This window comes from Drosophila melanogaster, chromosome 3R (genome assembly GCF_000001215.4).
Source record: "Drosophila melanogaster chromosome 3R".
In the NCBI taxonomy this organism is placed as follows: Eukaryota; Metazoa; Arthropoda; class Insecta; order Diptera; family Drosophilidae; genus Drosophila; species Drosophila melanogaster.
Window position 1 is genome coordinate 3,243,646 of NT_033777.3, and position 20,976 is coordinate 3,264,621.

Here is a 20,976-nt window from a genome sequence, read left to right on the forward strand (position 1 = left end):
ATCAATTAAAATCGCATGTATTAGTCTACCTCGACGATTTGCTGGTTTCGTCAAACAATTTCGTTTGCATTTGTCCGAAGTAGTCTCCCAATTGCGTAAAGCTGGATTGACAATTAATGTCCAGAAAAGTCAGTTCTGCCTGAAAACAGTAGACTATCTCGGTTACCTGGTGGGCGAAGGCACACTACAAGTAAATCCAAACAAAATCGCTGCTGTGAGCGAATTTCCAGTTCCAAAGACCCAAGAACAACTAAGACGATTTCTTGGTATGACTGGTTGGTACCGGCGATTCATATCTAATTACTCCACAGTCATTTTCAATCTTACAGAACTGTTGCGTGGCAAATCCTTCTGTTGGAACGATCATGCTCAAGAAGCTTTTGACAATATCAAAGACAAGTTATGCTCTGCTCCTTGTCTCATTCACCCCAATTATGACAAACCATTTATCCTGCAGTGTGATGCTTCACTACATGGAGTGGGTGCAGTTCTAGCTCAATGTGATGATTCCGGTTGTGAACGTCCGATAGCATTCATGTCTAAGAAGCTAAATAAAGCCCAACGTAACTATACAGATACAGAACTCGAATGCATGGCTGTAGTTCTGGCAATTAAGAAGTTCAGAATGTACATTGACGGTCATAGTTTCAAAGTTGTCACCGACCACTCAAGTCTTCGATGGCTAATGAACCAATCAGTTTTAAGCGGGAGATTGGCAAAATGGGCTATCAAACTTCAGGGTTATTCCTTCGAAATCGAGCATCGCAAGGGAACAGAAAATGTGGTTGCGGACGCTTTGTCTCGATCGTTCTAGGATGTTGACGATATTGCTGCAATAGACCTTGAAATCTATCCCGAAATTGATTTATCTTCCAGTGCATTTCAATCGGAAGAGTACTCTGCTCTCAGAGATAAATTAGTGTCTCTAAAATTACCTGATTTTCAAGTCATTGATGATAATATTTATCATTGTGCAACATCCCCCACTTGTACTGACGTTTCACCAGACGATTGCTGAAAATTGCTTGTATCTGAGTCGCCGCGTCATAGCGTAATGAGTTCGGCTCATGATCAACCAACATCTGCACATTGTGGAATTTCTAAATGCTTAGAGCGTATTAGACGGCGTTTTTACTGGCCAAACATGGTTATCAACGTTCGTGATTACATTCGAAATTGCGAGACATTTCAGACCACTAAATATCCCAATCGTTTTTTAAAACCACCAATGGTAGTACAAGTGCAAAGCGATAAAATTTTTCAAAGACTTTATCTTCATTTTATCGGCCCATTTCCCAGATCGAAATCCGGCAACATTGGTATATTGATTATTCTGGAACACTTTTCCAAAATTTACCTTTTTAAAAGCTGTGAAAAAGTTCAACACTAAAGTGATCATCAGTATATCGCGGGATGAAATATTTTCATGTTTTGGTGTACCCGAAACAGTCGTGAGTGACAACGGAACTCAATTTACATACATTCGATCTGACCAACGCGAATGGGACGTGTTCCTCAGTAGCATCAACTGTTATCTTCGTAACTCGATTCACCAATCTATTGGTATATCGCCTTATAATGTTGTTTTCGGTAAACACATGATATCCCACGGTAATGACTACAAACTGTTGCGCAAACTTAATTTACTCGCAGAAGGTGACGTAAAATTATCAAGGACTGACGAATTTCAAAGAATTCGCTCCAACATTGCCAAACATTTGAATAAGGCTTATTAGACAAACCAAAAGTCTTACAATCTCCGAGCACGACCCCGATATTTTGAGGTTGGTCAAGAAGTTGTTAAAAGAAATTTCGTACTAAGTAATGCAGCGAATAATTTTAACGCGAAACTCGCTCCTGTCGGTATTAAGGCCCGAGTCAAAGAAAGGATTGGTCAGTAAATATATCTCTTAGAGGACATGAACGGCAAGGAACTTGGTAGATTTCATGCCAAGGACATTTGGTAATTGCTTTTGACTCCTCCAAATCTGTGGTTGTAGGACTCGAGCCAAAATGGCAACCTTATATGTGCTATCGCACTCATTTGGTAACGAACCATTATAGCCAAATTCAAATCCTGGCAAAATTGAATATTGCCCTATAAAATACCACAAAATTTCCGAGTAGGATTGTAGCAAGCTACGGTCACACTTGATTTGCATACTTCCGTTCTCTTTTCGGGAAGGCGTAATCGAGGGCAGTTTAACTTGATGCAAAGTCCCTGATTTTAAATTCACGAGCATCGTGTAGACCGGATAAGAGTTTTTCAAGGCAAATACTGCCAAGTGATAGTTTAAATCGTGATCTTACTTAACTGCGCCTGCTGCCGGTCCCACATTTGGAGGTAGAAGTCTTAGTGGCCGCGTCGCCAAGGCGGCTTGCATTGTTTTTCGCCCTCAACTTTTGACCACATGAAATTTATCGGAGAAAGATTCACAACTGCTTGCATCAGGAGCACCCACCGCGTGCAGCGGAAAGCTGAGCTTGTCCTTTTCTGCTGCCAACCAAATGCAGATCGCAGGAATATGTGTTAATTTTGCCTAAAAATACTTACTTATAAACCTCTACGATTCTAATTTAGCTTAACTTGTGGGAGATCTGACAAATATATACATGTGATTTTCCCAATTTATATTAATGCACACAGCAGATCATCAACAGTCATCAGGCCTGCTGACATCGATGGAAAGTGCGTAAGTACGGCATAGCGTGAACAAACAAAAATAATAAAAACCCTCATGCATATATAAAGTCAGATATTCCTAAATAGTGTGCTAAAAATACCTTGCCTTAATTAATCGTATATCTAGATCTCTTAATTTAAAGAAGTTTAAAGTTTAAATATCAATTAATCATACATAATTCTAATGTAAAGTAAGCCAAACAAACAAAAGTAATAATGTTAACTTAAATACCAATATTTGCATTCCTATCTTAATTATTTTTCCTTTATTTTGTACTGGATAAGCAAAATTACTCAATAAGCGATTTCCTTAACGTAAATAACGTAATTTTTAGTTTAAAGATTAGGTTAAGGAAAATGTATGTATGTATTATCTTTATCTTCAATTATATGGGGTCGAAAATGAACTAATCTGATGTCTGTTGGGCACCAAATTGTATGTAAAGCAGCGGTTGTAAAAGGGTGGAGTCCGAATGGATTTCACAGGTAGGGTGGGTATAGAATAAGGTCAATAACATCTGGGCCTCATCTTCAATAGGTACACTTTCTTGTCTGGTTCTTAACCGTTTGGTTATCGTTTTGCATCTATCGTATCTCTGTCTACAGTATTGTAGCTGTGACACTCTTGTTCATCTCAACACAAAACCCACGCCCATTTTCCCTGAGCATGCCGGTCAAAATAGTAGACAGAGTGTGTTGAGGTGGACAACGCTCTATGAGTGTGTTCGTTACAGTTATAATTGGCGCCCATCGTGGGGCCAGCCCGATGCCTGATTAGGCACTTGTCGTTTGACAGCCGAGCTTCCCGTTAATAAACAATCCATCCACTTTTAGTTTCAGTTAGGTATTTCATATTCCGTCCTGGAATTTATGGTCTCTGGAGAGTTCCGGAGCCATACCGGAGGAAATGTTATGCTTTTATATGTTTTTTTTCTATCAGTTCGGTAATAATCGAACATTATTGTAAAAAAAACATTTTAGTTTGAGTAATTGATTCTTAGGAATTATAGTTCTGATTTAAGGTCGGTTCTGTACCAGGATTTCACTATTCAAAAATTACCTTCTTATCATTTAAGATCGAGATTTTTCTAGCTGGATAGATTCGGCTAGTTACTCTTCTAAGTGGTAAGAGTTCATAAATAAATGAATGACATTTATCTTGCATCTCTGTATGCACACTCCGTTAGCTTTTCGTACCTATACAACCTACTGCTTTGCTACTCAGGGTAAGACACGCATTTATATTTTTTTTTTACTCATTATCTTTTTTCGCTTATCTTTGATCGTTGGATCTTACCGTTTTTGCCTACTATTGATCGTTTGATCTTATCGCTTATTTTTCTTGTTCTAACGAGAGGAATTGTTAGACTTTATATATTCACCAGTTTGTATTCTAGAAGCTTCGAAAATGATGATGCGAAGTAATGAAAATTTAGTTGACGTAGAGACTGATGCGTCAGTGACATGCACCATCTGCAACGGGCCAGTACGTAATCTGGATTTGGTTGAAACCCGTTGTAAACATTCTTTTCACAAACATTGCCTTGACAATTACCTTAAGAACCATGACAAATGCCCCATATGTGGCCAGCCATGTTCTCAATCCGAGTTAGGATCTCATTTGCCTTTGTCAACTAAATCTCAAGGTAACAAGATGATGACCCGTTCAGGTTCTCGGAATACAGCCAAACAGAATGAGAAGTCTGATCCAAATTCCCAACAGGAAATTTGTAGCGGGGATAGTTCAGATTCCAGAGTTGTGACAGAAGACCGTGTTCAGCAAATAGTCCAAAGTTCAATGCAGGCCTTTCAAGCAGGCATGCTACAATCAGTGACAGAACAAATCACTATGGCGTTCACTCAATTGAATAAATCCACACTTGTAAATAATGGACAGAGTGAGCTGCAGCCAGACATACAAAATAATTTCGGTCGAGACGTTCCCGAAATAAACTCAGAAAGAAATAACAATTCACATGTTAGGACTTCACCAGACTTTCGTAGCGATCGAAGTGATCTTTCTTTGGATAGACCTGATAGGATTTCCAACATTATATTAAATTGGCGTATTAAATTCAGCGGTTCAGCTAACGACGTTGCCATTGAGGATTTTATTTACCGCGTAAATTGTCTCACTTCGCAAAGCCTGAACGGAAACTAATTTACTGTTTGCAGGACCGGCCTTAGCATTTTATTGGCGTGTTCATAGATCGGTGGATATCATGAATTGGAACGTGTTAAAATTGCTTTGCGTCGCCGCAAACAGGGTGGCACAGAAAATTTTGATGACTTTTTGGATGCAATGCTTTCCATTGCAGATTCCCTTCGTGAACCAATGCAGGACAGTGAGATTACTGTAGAAGTTCGTCATAATCTCAAACCGGAGATTAAGCACGACTTACTGCATATAGACACCCCAAACTTAGCAACATTGCGTAAGGAATGTCATCGTCACGAAGAGTTCTTTCGAAGCACCCGGACAAAGCCAATCTAACGTCCGAACACAAGCAAGCGTTTTGTTAACGCAATTCTGCATGAAGACGATTCCGAAGATCAGTCTGAGGAAGAACAGGATGTCGAGGACGAGATTTGTGTCGTTAGGACCTGACTCAGGTCACGGTTACCAGAATTGCCTTAAGACACGCCGTATTTTTTGTTATGGTTGAGGAACACCGGAGGTGTATAAGCCCAACTGCGCAAAATGTAAATCGGCATCGGAAAACTCCCAGCGGGGCATTCTTTGTGCAAACAAAACGGATGCCCGCCGTTAGCCTCGAAAACACAAACAGAACCAAATTCTGTGACAGATGATGTTCATTCCATTCGGCCTTCAACTCAACCTGCCGTAACATTAACCCAAACTTTTAATCCATATCATTTGCAATTGCTGGAGTATGCAAATCGTAAATTGCAATTATTTAGTGGAAATTTACTTCATCATCAAAAACATCGATCATCACGGCGAATTCACAAATTTTGGATTCGTAAACGATCATTCAACCGTTTTACGATTTCATCAATCGTTCACAATAAGAACGATATTCGGCCTTTCACACACATTGACATATTTGGTGAGTCGCATTGAGCTCTCCTAGACAGTGGCGCCAACAAAAGTGTTATAGGTGGTGAGCTAGCACAACAATTAATATCAACTAAGCCATTTAATAAATTTAAATCGATTGTACGAACTGCTGATGGCCAGGCACTACACAAATTCCCTTGACTTACAACTCAGTTGATAATAACTTCGAATTCTTAATAGTTCCTGCCATAAAGCAAATGGATTTCCGGTATACGTTTGGAATTTCTATTAAGCAAACAGTTTCGATCAACGAAATCAACTTTGAACCCGAAGAAGACTCTACTCGCGTACGATTGTCTAATTCACAAAAATCAAAATTGCAGAAAGTAATAGACTTTTTTTTTTTTTTTGACTAACCTGATAGAGCACAATATCGATACATCCAATGCGAAACCAATCAAACAACGATTTTTTTTTGTGTATAGAAATCGATCGCATGATTAAGATGGATGTCATTGAAGAGGCACCTTCATCGCATTGGTCATCTCCAGTTACCTTGCATATCAAACCAGGCAAGGTGCGATTTTGTCTCGATGCAAGAAAATTAAATTCAGTCACAGTAAAGGACGCATACCCAATCCCAATTATGGATGGACTGCTAAATCGTCTTCCACCGGTACATTGCATTTCCAAAATTGACCTCAAAGATGCCTTTTGGCAGATCTGTTTAGATCAAGAATCCCGTGCCAAGACTGCTTTCACCGTTCCAAATAGGCCTCTTTATCAGTTCAAGAGAATGCCTTTTGGATTGTCAAACGCTCCACAAACCATGTGCCGTTTGATGGACCTCGTTATACCCTATCAATTAAAATCGCATGTATTAGTCTACCTCGACGATTTGCTGGTTTCGTCAAACAATTTCGTTTGCATTTGTCCGAAGTAGTCACCCAATTGCGTAAAGCTGGATTGACAATTAATGTCCAGAAAAGTCAGTTCTGCCTGAAAACAGTAGACTATCTCGGTTACCTGGTGGGCGAAGGCACACTACAAGTAAATCCAAACAAAATCGCTGCTGTGAGCGAATTTCCAGTTCCAAAGACCCAAAAACAACTAAAACGATTTCTTGGTATGACTGGTTGGTACCAGCGATTCATATCTAATTACTCCACAGTCATTTTCAATCTTACAGAACTGTTGCGTGCAAAATCCTTCTGTTGGAACGACCATGCTCAAGAAGCTTTTGACAATATCAAAGACAAGTTATGCTCTGCTCCTTGTCTCATTCACCCCAATTATGACAAACCATTTATCCTGCAGTGTGATGCTTCACTACATGGAGTGGGTGCAGTTCTAGCTCAATGTGATGATTCTGGTTGTGAACGTCCGATAGCATTCATGTCTAAGAAGCTAAACAAAGCCCAACGTAACTATACAGATACAGAACTCGAATGCATGGCTGTAGTTCTGGCAATTAAGAAGTTCAGAATGTACATTGACGGTCATAGTTTCAAAGTAGTCACCGACCACTCAAGTCTTCGATGGCTAATGAACCAATCAGATTTAAGCGGAAGATTGCCAAGATGGGCTATTAAACTTCAGGGTTATTCCTTCGAAATCGAGCATCGCAAGGGAACAGAAAATGTGGTTGCGGACGCTTTGTCTCGATCGTTCTAGGATGTTGACGATATTGCTCCAATAGACCTTGAAATCCATCCCGAAATTGATTTATCTTCCAGTGCACTTTTCCAAATTTACCTTTTTAAAAGCTGTGAAAAAGTTCAAAACTAAAGTGATCATCAGTATATTGCGGGATGAAATATTTTCATGTTTTGGTGTACCCGAAACCGTCGTGAGTGACAACGGAACTCAATTTACATACATTCGATCTGACCAACGCGAATGGGACATATTCCTCAGTAGCATCAACTGTTATCTTCGTAACTCGATTCACCAATCTATTGGTATATCGCCTTATAATGTTGTTTTCGGTAAACACATGATATCCCACGGTAATGACTACAAACTGTTGCGCAAACTTAATTTACTCGCAGAAGGTGACGTAAAATTATCAAGGACTGACGAATTTCAAAGAATTCGCTCCAACATTGCCAAACATTTGAATAAGGCTTATTAGACAAACCAAAAGTCTTACAATCTCCGAGCACGACCCCGATATTTTGAGGTTGGTCAAGAAGTTGTTAAAAGAAATTTCGTACTAAGTAATGCAGCGAATAATTTTAACGCGAAACTCGCTCCTGTCGGTATTAAGGCCCGAGTCAAAGAAAGGATTGATCAGTCAATATATCTCTTAGAGGACATGAACGGCAAGGAACTTGGTAGATTTCATGCCAAGGGCATTTGGTAATTGCTTTTGACTCCTCCAAATCTGTGGTTGTGGGACTCGAGCCAAAATGGCAACCTTATATGTGCTATCGCACTCATTTGGTAACGAACCATTATAGCCAAATTCAAATCCTGGCAAAATTGAATATTGCCCTATAAAATACCACAAAATTTCCGAGTAGGATTGTAGCAAGCTACGGTCACACTTGATTTGCATACTTCCGTTCTCTTTTCGGGAAGGCGTAATCGAGGGCAGTTTAACTTGATGCAAAGTCCCTGATTTTAAATTCACGAGCATCGTGTAGACCGGATAAGAGTTTTTCAAGGCAAATACTGCCAAGTGATAGTTTAAATCGTGATCTTACTTAACTGCGCCTGCTGCCGGTCCCACATTTGGAGGTAGAAGTCTTAGTGGCCGCGTCGCCAAGGCGGCTTGCATTGTTTTTCGCCCTCAACTTTTGACCACATGAAATTTATCGGAGAAAGATTCACAACTGCTTGCATCAGGAGCACCCACCGCGTGCAGCAGAAAGCTGAGCTTGTCCTTTTCTGCTGCCAACCAAATGCAGATCGCAGGTTAACACATATTCGTTAATTTTGCCTAAAAATACTTACTTATAAACCTCTACGATTCTAATTTAGCTTAACTTGTGGGAGATCTGACAAATATATACATGTGATTTTCCCAATTCATATTAATGCACACAGCAGATCATCAACAGTCATCAGGCCTGCTGACATCGATGTACGTAAAGTGCGTAAGTACGGCATAGCGTGAACAAACAAAAATAATAAAAACCCACATGCATATATAAAGTCAGATATTCCTAAATAGTGTGCTAAAAATACCTTGCCTTAATTAATCGTATATCTAGATCTCTTAATTTAAAGAAGTTTAAAGTTTAAATATCAATTAATCATACACAATTCTAATGTAAAGTAAGCCAAACAAACAAAAGTAATAATGTTAACTTAAATACCAATATTTGCATTCCTATCTTAATTATTTTTCCTTTATTTTGTACTGGATAAGCAAAATTACTCAATAAGAGATTTACTTAACGTAAATGACGTAATTTTTAGTTTAAAGATTAGGTTTAGGAAAATGTATGTATGTATTATCTTTATCTTCAATTATATGGGGTCGAAAATGAACTAATCTGATGTCTTGTTGGGCACCAAAGGGTATGTAAAGCAGCGGTTGTAAAAGGATGGAGTCCGAATGGATTAAACAGGTAGGGTGGGTATAGAATAAGGCCAATAACATCTGGACCTCATCTTCAATAGGTACACTTTCTTGTTTGGTTCTTAACCGCTTAGTTATCGTTTTGCATTTATCGTATCTCTGTCTACAGTATTGTAGCTGTGACACTCTTGTTCATCTCAACACAAAACGCACGCCCATTTTCCCTGAGCATGCCGGTCAAAATAGTAGACAGAGTGTGTTGAGGTGGACAACGCTCTATGAGTGTGTTCGTTACAATCTGCTGGGTTGTTCTCATCAATGGTGTCATCTAATGGTATCTGGCACCACGGCTTGAGTTTATCGGACGCATACACGAATTTATAGTGTCGCTGAGTTCGTTGGGCATTCGGCAAATCTTCGACCAAATATCGATCATGTGGTAGTTTCTTTGTGATGATAAACGGGCCTTTATAACGAGGCTCGAGTTTACGTGAAGTGCCTGTTCGTTTTCGGCCAAAACTAAATCTCCTTCGCTGTAAACCGTCGGCTTGGCGTGTTTGGCATCGTAACGTTTCTTAGCTTCTGCTCGATGTTCGTCAATTCGTGTTGCAGTATCGGTACGAAGCTGTTGCAACTCTTCTGTAGTCAGCACTTGGTTATCAGTACATTGCAACGCTTGTACTACGGAGTTCTTCACCGTGTCTCGTGGCTCATAGCAATAGCTTAGCAATAGCATAATAATAGCTGAAATGGAGAACGATTCTTGTTGGTCATCGTGTTAATGCTCCACTGGATTTGGTACAGTTTCTAATCCCAGCGCTTCTCATTCTCAACAGTAGGCAATGGCATTGATAGGATTATGCGGTTAGTGCGTTCGGCATGTCCATTTGCTCGCGGGGTGCGAACAGCATTAAGTACATGCTTGACATTATGTCCTCGACAGAATCTTTCGAAATCTTTTGACGTAAAGGCAGTTCCTCGGTCGGTCTCGATTCTTTCAGGCATTCCAACGTAGCTGCAAACATCTCGGAGAATTTCAATAACGTGTCGGGTTGCGGTGCTTTTAACGGCTCGTATGATCGTAAACTTTGTAAATGCATCAACGATTACCAGGATACGCTCATTACGTGTACCGTAGCGAACGGTACTGGCTTGATGTTATCGTAATGGTATTGACCATCTTGGCGACCTCCTCGTTGCTTATACAGGGAACAACCTACGCATGAATTAATGTATTCTTGAACATAATTTCGCATACGGGGGAACCAGAATTGATTTATAATTCGGCTGATTGTTTTGTCGGTGATCATATGTCCTGCGTTGTCGTGACATTCTACAAGAATGCGATGGCGTAACTTCTTGAGTACAACCCAAAGGTGCTTGTTGTTATGTTTGCGATATAAGCGACCAAGTTCAAGGACTCATCGTTCTCAGTGATCTTCTTGTTTGCATTTGTACAGCAAACAACCAATCGGCTTCATCAATTACGGTCTTGAATATCTATAGGTCAGCTTCTTCTATTTCATGTGAATCTTCATATGGTGCTCGGCTTAAGGCATCGACGTGTTCCATACGCGTACCTGAGCGCTGCAGTATCTCAATATCGAATTCTTGGATGCGTGGCCACCATCTGGCAATTCGGGGTATCAGCTCTCGTTTCTCCATCGTCATTCTTAACGCATTACAATCAGTGATGACTCGAATTTGTTCTACTTGAAACGTTCCAGTGTCTCGACAACAGCCAAAGCTTCTAGATCGTAGCTGTGGAACTTCATTTCGCTGTATGTCGTCGATCGGCTATAATAGGCTACTGGCTTTAACTGATCATGTTCCTTTTGAAATAGAACTCCGGCTAAACCAACAGAACTAGCATCAGTATGTATTTCGTGTTCTGCGCTGACGTCGTAGCTAATAAGAACAGGCTTCGAAATAAGACGTTGTTTAAGTTCATTGAATGCGTCATCCTGCTGTGGTTCCCATTTAAACGACTGGTCTTTGCGTAGTAGCTTGCGTAAGGGCTCGGATATAATGGCGTATCCGGGGATAAACTTTCGAAAGTATCCGCTAAGCCCTAGGAATTTTCGTACATTCGAAACTTTCCTTAGACGTGGAAACTCTGCAATAGCATTGGTTTTGACTTCACCTGGACTTATCCCGGTTGCGTGCAGCTGGTGCCCCAAGAATGAAATTGTCTGCTTGTACAATTCGCACTTGTCAACGTTCACGGTGAGGCCAAATTCTCGCAGTACTTGCAGTATACGTTGAAGTTTCTTATACATCTCGGTAAACGAATGGCTGCCAATTAATATGTCGTCCATATAATGCAGCATATCTCCCCTTCGGACACGTTTTTGTATCTCAGCCATCAATAGATTAAAAGTCGCCGGTGCGTTCTTTAACGCAAATGGAATACGTTGATTTCAATCCGTCGGTTGTAATGAATGCGGTAAATTTGCGACTCTCAGGTGATACTACGATCTGATAATATCCGCTGTTCAAATCCAACGTAGAAGGAATTTGAATCGTTTCGCTTCTTGTAAACGTTCTTCAATGTTTGGCACAGGAAAGTTTTCTTTCTTGATCAACTTGTTCAGACGTCGGTAGTCAACACACAGTCGATCGCCTCCGTTCTTCTTTTTAATCAAAACTACTGGGCTCGCATACTCAGATGTTGATTTGGCAATAATATCGTGTTGGAGGAGCTCGTCAATCATAGCGTACACAACGTCACGCTTAGGTTCAGGAATTCGGTATGGCGCTTGGGCAACTGCTTGTTTATCTTCTACTTCAATTTCAGCTTCGACCACATTAGTTTTTCCAATTCCTTTAAGGCCAGAGGAAAAGACATAATCTTCTAGTAGGTTCTGCATGCGTGTCTTCATTACTGTCGATATTAGAAAGAATATTAGTAATAATTCTTGAAGTGAGATACTTGCTGTGTTGCTCGTTTGCTCTCAAAAGTCATCATTCCGTTCTCAAACTTCAGCGTAAGATTTGGGTTAACAAGGATATCCTGGCCGATAAAAAAATCTTGCTGTACGATTTTGTCTTCGGCTATATACATCAGTGCTTCGGTGACAGTATTATTGATGATCAGTTCGATTATGATTGTTTCGTTTAGAATGCGTACTCCACCACAAATACCATGAATTTGCATTGCACACTTGCATCTTTTGGCGTCGAGTTGTTGTGCTACAGTCTCACGAACCATGCTAGCTTGGCTACCTGTGTCAATAAACGCAGTATACGGTTTCGATTGGACGATGATGGTTTTGTAGAAACACTTATCTTGATTCGTTGCCCCAAGGCGTCGTGTACTCGCTTCGGGTTTAACGCAGTTACCGTTGTTGGGGTGTACTTTATTACACGTAGTACATCGGTGTCGTTTCGGTGGTTGTGGGCATTTGTTCGAAAAATTACCTGGTTCGCCGCAATTAAAGCATTTTAATTTATCGTTTGTTGTTGCAGACTCGTGTTGTTTAGATTTCGGTTCATCGTTCTTCGATACTGGATCGTATTTTGGCAGTTGAAGCCTACCTCGGTTGACAAAATACTCGTCAATGACGTCACGCATCTGTTTCATCGTTGCAAATTTTGTGGTCACAATGCTCTGTTGTAGCTCTCGGTGCTTTAACCCAGTTCGGGCATATAGAATAATAGCAGACTCGCTTAAATTGTAAAGATTTCCAAGGGCTGACATGCGAAAGCAGTACTCCTTGATAGTTTCCTTCTGTCGGCGAACAGTATTTGACATTATGTAGTGAATCTCGGGTTCGTCGGGTGTCGAACCGAACTTATCTCTAATAACACTCGAAAATTCGCTCCAGGTGGTGTGTAAAACTGGAGACGCATCTAGCCACATTCTGGCAGCGCCCTTTAGTCGAGTATAAATGGCAAGCAAGAGAAGTTTTTCGTCCCAATGAATGCCTATCACTGGATTAATGCGATCAATAAATTGATCCACAGAGATACCATTCTCATCCGTTAGATCATACTCTGGCAGGGTATTAGCGATTTCCTTGACCGATGCATGTCGTGTCATCGTGCTAGTGTGTACGATTTCAGCTGTTGGACTTGGTGGTACAGGTATTACGTTGACTGCAGCCGCCTGTGCACCTTGCGTTGCTTTTGTCGCAGCAATTTGCGAACTAATAAAATTTGCCATCATCTCACGAAGTTGGCTCATCTCGGCCTGAAGTTGTGCTACCACCGGCATTTCGTCAGTATCTTCATTCGCGAAAGAAACACAAAACTCGATTTCGTCAGACTTTTCGTGGGTCATCAAACGTTGAACTAATTGATCTCGCGGTCCAGTTGTGGGCAACTCGCATTCCCGCAACAGGAACTTTAACTGATCGACTTTCAGCTCTGTAATTTTCATTTTATTTTATGTCTTATTTAACATCGCGTAATTGTATTTGTATATACCGAATTGGCGTACGTGTTTACGTTTCGTTGCGGAAATATTTTCGCACGCTTACGTTAGCGTTGCGTTTGCGTGATTTTTTTTGCACGGTTACGTTGCGATTCGTTCGTTCTTGCGTTGCGTTACGTTGTCTATATCCCCGCCGCTTGTATGCCTATACTGTTTGTATGAAATACCGCTTGTATATTCACACCGCTTGCAGACAAATACATATATATTCGTATCAACACACTGATAGATACAACGCTTTGCATCTACGTACATATGTTTCAATCGTAACTAAGTTCCGTTATTCTTTGCCAACGCGAAATTAGATATATGAAATATTAAATGAATTAAATATGATCACGAGTACAGACGCTGCGCGACGGCTTGCTCTTCGACGACGACTGAGCGAACACACATTAACGTGGCCATCTGTTCTCCCGGGTTACCACCGTACTTGACAGGCAAGGTTGGCATATGCTTACACTTGCAAAATCATCTTGCCATCGAAATTGCAAAGCGTGGGGAGTGGTTAACCTTACCAATAGTGGAAGGAAGATAACGCTGAAGAATGTGCTGTACTGTAAAGAAATTCCACATCTATTATCAGTCAAGAAGATGCAAGATGATGGAATGACGGTTGAGTTTAACCCTGATGGCATTAGAGTAACTAAAGATGGCAATCTAGCGTTTCATGGCACATTTGAGTACAGTAATAATAACCAATAATAAGATTTAAGCAAAATGATCTATTTAAAGATATAAATATATTAAAAGACATAGAAGTAAATCAAGATCTATATGAGGCTTGTATTGTAACGGCAAGCAATCTAAATTAAAATTTAATAAATTTAAAAACAAAGAAAATGTCAGAGACCTTTGTTTGTAGTCCATTCCGATGTCTGTGGGCCAATCACACCCTCTACTATTGATAATAAAAACTATTACGTTGTTTTTATTGATGAATACACACATTAATGTGTGACATATATAATAACATATAAATCAGATCGCCAAGAGTGAGTGAGTGAAGCGATGAATCCATACAATGCAGTAACAGTAACATAACAGCGCAATTAACATATAAATGATAAAACCAAAACCTCTCACTATCTTTCAAGTGAAATGCGTGATTTCTGTGGGTAAAAAGGCATCAGCTATCATTTAACGATTCCTCATACCCCACAATTGAATGGCGTGTCAGAGCGGATGATTAGAACAATCACAGAAAAGGCTCGATCGATGATTAATAGGTCTAAGCTTGATAAAGCTTTGGGATAAAGCTGTTTTAACAGCAACATCCCTAATTAACAGGTCCCCAAGCAGAGCTTTAAAAGAAAAGAAGACACCGTATGAAATGTGGCATAATAAAAATCCAATCTGAAAATATCTTAAGATATTTAATTCAACATGCACCTAATGAAGTGCAGAAAAGAAAGTTTGATGACAAGTCAATTAAAACAATACTTGTCGGTTACGAACCAAATGGGTACAAATTGTGGAATGATCGAGAAAATTTATGACAGCTAATGATGTTGTGGTGGACGAAATAAATATGTTAAAGTCAGAGTTGGGTACATGAAGAAGACTCGAAGGTTTAACTTAGAAGTGTTGATGATTCTTTTAATAAAGATAATGTAGAGTCAGATTTCCCAATGGTAAAAAATATGAATCTGTTGATTCTAGAATAAATGTACAACACAGTGAAAATTCCACATGTATAAAGAATGCCGATCCAGTTATAGAAACTGGTGACGAAATAAATGATAACAAAAATGAGCAAGAAATCAGACGCAAACAAGATGAGTTTGAAAACTTAGTAAAGTATAAAGCAAGGCTAGTAGCACGAGGTTTTACACAAGAATATATGACATTTGCACCAGTTGCACGAATTTCCAGTTTTCGGTTTTTGTTGGCTCTTTCAATTCAATACAAATTACAAGTCCATTATATGGATGTGAAAATAGCATTCTTGAATGGAACACTAAAATATGAAATATACTTCAAGGTTCCAAAAGGGTTGCCATATTGCGATAAGAATGCAGTATGCAAGCTTAATAAAGCTATTATGGCCTCAAAGAAGCTGAAAGATGCTGGTTTGAAGTTTTTCAAAATGTGCTAAAATATGTTGGATTTGAAAATCTAAAAGTTGATCGTTGTATATATATTTTAGATAAAGAAAATTTCCGAGATAATATCTATATTTTACTAAATGTGGACGATGTAATAATTGCCACTAGTAAATCCGAAACTATTTCTAAATTTAAATCATACCTTCTAAATAAATTTAAAATGACTGATTTGAAAGAAGTTCGATATTTTATCGGAATTAAAATTAATAGAAGTAAAAGTCAGATATGTCTCCGTCAATCTGCATATATAAAGAATGTGTTGAGAAAAATTGAACATGGAAGACTGCAATGCGGTTAGTCCACCTCTCCCAAGCAAACTTAACTATGAGGCTCTACAATCTGTAGAATCAGGTGAGGCACTATGTAGAAACTTGAGCGGTTGTTTGATGTACATCATGTTATGTACTCGCCAAGACTACATCAATAAGTATTTTGAGTCGATATTCGAATAACAACAATAAGTAATTATGGCTATGTCTTAAGAGAGTTTTAAAGTATTTAAAAGAAACTGTTGATTTGAGATTGAAATATAAGAAAAATATACAGTTTATTAATATTCTTATTGGATATGCTGATTCTGATTGGGAAGGAAATGAGACAGACAGACGAAGTACTACTGAATATTTTTTTATAATGTTTGAAAGGTGTTTAGTTTCATGGAACACAATGCAGCAAAAATCTGTCGGAGCTTCATCCACCGAAGCAGAGTACATGGCCTTATTTGAAGGTGTTGGAGCCTTATGGCTCAAGTCTTTATTGGTAGAAATTAAACTAGAATTAAAAGGTGCAATAGAGATCTATGAAGATAATATAGGTTGTATTAGTATTGCAAATAATCCAACTCGCCACAAGAGAACTAATCACAGAGACATCAAATATCATTTTACAAGAGAACTAGTTGAAAATAAATTTATTTGTATTTAGTATATTTCTACAAATTTACAACTTGCTGATATACTAACTAAGCCGTTCCCATCTGCAAGATTCATTACATTGAGAAGTGGACTCTCAGAATGAATTAAAACATTATATACTTAGATTAAACTGAAGAAGAACCAAACTGGATTGGGGCTTATTATTTATTTATTTATTTTTTTAAAAGAAAAAAAAAATGGATTCTAAATCACTAAGATCAAACTACAGAAAAACCAGACTGGACTGGACTACTGCACTTCCCCAACTCCTCGCAGCGAATGCTGGATCAAACTTATACCCCAGAAAGGCATGCACAGCCTCGTAAGTAATAAAAGTACAGAAATGTGTCATTTGAGGTGGGGTGTTGGAAAGGGGTGTATTTATGCAAAAGTCACAAAGCTGAGAGAGAGGATGAGTCGCTCATTTGCAGCTAAGCTACATTCTATTTGTAGCTTTGTGGTATGTGTCCTCGCATGTGCGCCTATGACATACGCAGCGTCAGTCGATTTATGAAAGCGATAGTGTGCAGTTTTTCTTACAATAAAGAGTCATAAAATGAAAGTACCCAGGTGCCTATTTATTTCATGCTAGTCTGACAATATTTAATAATTGTATTCCAGAATAATATTTATAAATATCCATAATGACTATACCAGACCACAAGGCCGATAGTTAAAAGAGGAATCTCAACATAAATAATCATTTTTTATCCTGCCCCCGGAACCCCGGAGCAGCCGACGATGGATCCCCTCACCGTGAAGCGAATTTTAACGAATAACATAGCGACCGCCAGCAGCATTTCACCAGCTCGTTGCGAAATATAATAAAGTAATGTAACAAGTATGTAACAGGCAGAATGAACCGATTCCGACCATACAATGTATATATATTCTTGAGCAGGATCAGGATCAACGCCCACTCTACCACCCTAAGTCCACACAAAAAATTTAATTTATTTACATATGCAATAATCTTTATTCGATACTTTTAGTGACTGCAGTTGGTACTATCAATACAAATTAAGGTTCTATCTTAGTTTTAATAGAAAAAAAAGAGAGAATTCTATAGTTCAGTTCCCCGACTATCATCTGATACCGATATCGAAAATATTAGGGAATAAATTGAGAAAATTTGGAAAATTGATTAAAAGTGTGTGGGGCTCGTTTTGGGCGTTTTGTACGTGAAAGGGTGGACGTGGCTAGTGTTTTTGGTATACAGATAAAAACTGGGACGACAAATTATAGAACGAAGAAAAATCTAAAAAAATTTCCAAAATGTGGGCGTTGCTGCTTGAGCGGTTTTAGGGCGTTAAAGTGGGCATGCAAAAAGATTATTGGCAAATCGATAGAAATTTACAAGACTAATAAAATTATAAAAATGTATTATAAATGTAGGCGTAACAGTTTGTTACGCATTGATCCTGATCCTGATCAAGAATATACATATATATTTTATATTGTCGGAATCGCTTCCTTCGGCCTGTTACATACTTTTTATATTACTTTAACGAATCTAGTATACCATTTTACTGTACGAGTAACAGGTTTAAATTTACGCACGGTGTACGTACGTCTGTACGGTGGTATGTATGTTTTCCTGGTTCACGCTCCGACCGCTATTTGATTCTCCAATTACATCAATCACGCACTTTTTTTCTTTTAATTGTATGTTTACTTAGTAATTTTTAGTTTGAAAAGTCCATATGTGTCTAGCATTGGAAACGTAAAATAACCGGTGTATAAGTAACAAATAAATTAAATTAAATAGATTACTTACCATCATTATGATATTAAGCAAGATGTAGCTATTTTTGTAAACAAATGATGAAAGTTCATAAACTATATAAAAGAATTGTTCCAGCATTGAAGGTTCCGTAAAAATTGATATCTCTTCATTTTCCTCATTAGAAGGTTGTATATTATCATATATGCTATTTGATTTGGGTCCCAAATTCATTCGTATCGTATTGAATGATATCTCGTATTGAGAACGGTTTATAAGGCTAAGTGTTGTAGCAAAGTAAGCCAACATTAAAGCAATTGGGCTTAGATATGAATCCAAATTTAGTTTAGGGTTTAACTCCAAAATTTTTCCATTTCTATTATCTTTATTAAGCCGAATTAAAACTTCCATTCCCATTAGCCTGTTTAAAAGTAAATCTAATTAAAAATTTTCAAGAACTCCGCATTCGGCGAAGTCAAATGTCCGTAAAAACTGTTTAAATAATGTACTGACCTGGTCCATAATTTGTCACAATTAATTGTATTTTGCAAAACTGGCAATTGATAAGCAAATATGCATGTTATATGTACTAAAAGCGCCACAATCATAAATATAACAGAATAGTACATTTTTCTAATATTTAAATATTTTTTTATCGAAAATATGTGAGTTATTAAGCGCTATATTTACCGTTGGCGAAAAAGTGCCCAATAGCTGCCAGCTATTATAAACATACAGAAGTATAGGCTTCCTGGCAATGAAGGTCTCAAAGTCGCAGCAAAGTAAAGCACAATAAGAGAAAAAATTAGAGCTGTTGAAATGAATTTTACTTTCAAGTTCATTTTTAAATTTGTATTACTTACATGTCTTTAGTACAGATCGAATATAGACAATGATTAAAACCCTATTTATCTCAGCAACTTTTAAAGCACCTTTTAATTCCTTGCTCTTTTTGTAAAATACATCGTCGTCATTTTGAATAACTCTCTTTTCTCTTTTATATTTAATTTCAGAAAAAATAAAAAAAACAATAGTATTCAGAAGAACGATAATATCAGGCAGTATCCAGTGGGCAATGGAAACAAAACTAAGAGGAAACGTTTATTTTTAAATAAAAGCAGAATTTAATTATTACCTTAAGCCTTTAAAATACAGAAATCCAAATTGACGTAATATAAATGAAAATGAATTTTTAGAGCTAAGATCAACAAAAAATAAATTTATCAAATTAAATATAATGTGACCGACGATGCCGAAAGTACTTAAAACACAAAGAAATATAATAAACACATTTAAAAAGGTTCGTTGTTTTAAGCTATTAGATTGCAGCAGCCAAGGTGATAGAAAAAACGTAAGTAGATAAAAATAAGATAGGCCAACTGGTCGCACCAACGACACTATAAAATGAAATTATAAAATTTGTTTTTATGCAATATTTTATTTAAATTCTTACCAAGGATTAATGTTAATGGCAAAAAAATGCGAGTAATAATAAATAATAGAGGCTCGGCCATAATTTTACAATCAGTCGAACTTTTTGACAGTTAAAGAATAGCTACCTTGCAAATGTTGCATGCCTAATGGCAAGCTGCAGCCGGCAGCGGCGGTTTCATGGTTCGATGCAGCTTGTCCTAGAGTTGGGTTTTAAATTTGTTCTCCAGTAGATCTAACGAGCCTATCTAACGAGAAAAATCAAATCACATTAATTAAAAATGTGCTTTAAACGAACATTTAAGATAAATATTATCTGGCAAATAAATCAAAAAGAACGTATTTTCTGAAGTGAGAAGTGGGCGGTTTGAGGTCGTTAGAGACGGCGTGTCAAAAACTTATTCATCAAAGCAATAGAAAGTTAAATGATCTATAAACATACAAAAAAAGAACATCAAAACAATTTTCGCTGCGTCTACGTCTATAAAATCGTATGATTAATCTCAACCTTTAAGCTTTTATATTTCCTGCGACCTCTACGTTCATACGGACGGACAGATCGACACGGCCAGTTCGACTCGGATATTGATGCTGATCAAGAATATATATACTTTATATGGTAGGAAACCATTTTATTACATGACAATGGTGAGGCCATGCAATCTAAGAGGAAACAAGATTCAACAAATATAACAAAGTACAAGAATACAGTTGTGGACACAGGGATGGGACCATGGAGTCAACAAAGTCATCTAAGTTCCCTGGGTGTTCTGGGGCAATTATTTGGTCCATGTGACTTCTCATAAGACTTGGTCATTGCTGTCCTAGTATTTTACTAACAGTAGATGCGAACTCAGCTCGTGGCTCTTGTACCCGCTCTGTTCCGTGCCTCCGGAGATGATTACATACCAATTCATGTAGGGATACGCCTCGCCTAGATCGGCGGAGGTTTGTTCAGATCGAACGTGTGCCCAACAGTCGACTGGTATCGCCTGCGTGATCTGTTGGCCACAAACGGATGATGAACGGAGCTTTTCGTTCTGTATGGGTGTCCACTTTTTCAACGGAAACCCGGACGAACTTATGGCTGTTTGCATCTCTCAAATGGAACTTTAGTCTTCGCTCACGGAA

General features: G+C 38.4%; 1 protein-coding gene across 1 annotated transcript in view; it reads right to left on the reverse strand.

The window, feature by feature from the left end:
- Positions 1-19,937, reverse strand: part of Pzl (Piezo-like) — a gene marked incomplete at its 3' end in the record, with an annotated part of 709,421 nt that extends 689,484 nt beyond the window's left edge. Inside the window, 6 exon segments of the mRNA NM_001316564.1 lie at positions 18,469-18,835; positions 18,928-19,047; positions 19,105-19,225; positions 19,278-19,501; positions 19,550-19,811; positions 19,868-19,937. Coding sequence (NP_001303493.1) covers positions 18,469-18,835; positions 18,928-19,047; positions 19,105-19,225; positions 19,278-19,501; positions 19,550-19,811; positions 19,868-19,928 — 1,155 coding nt within the window.
- Between the last annotated feature and the right edge of the window lie 1,039 nt (positions 19,938-20,976).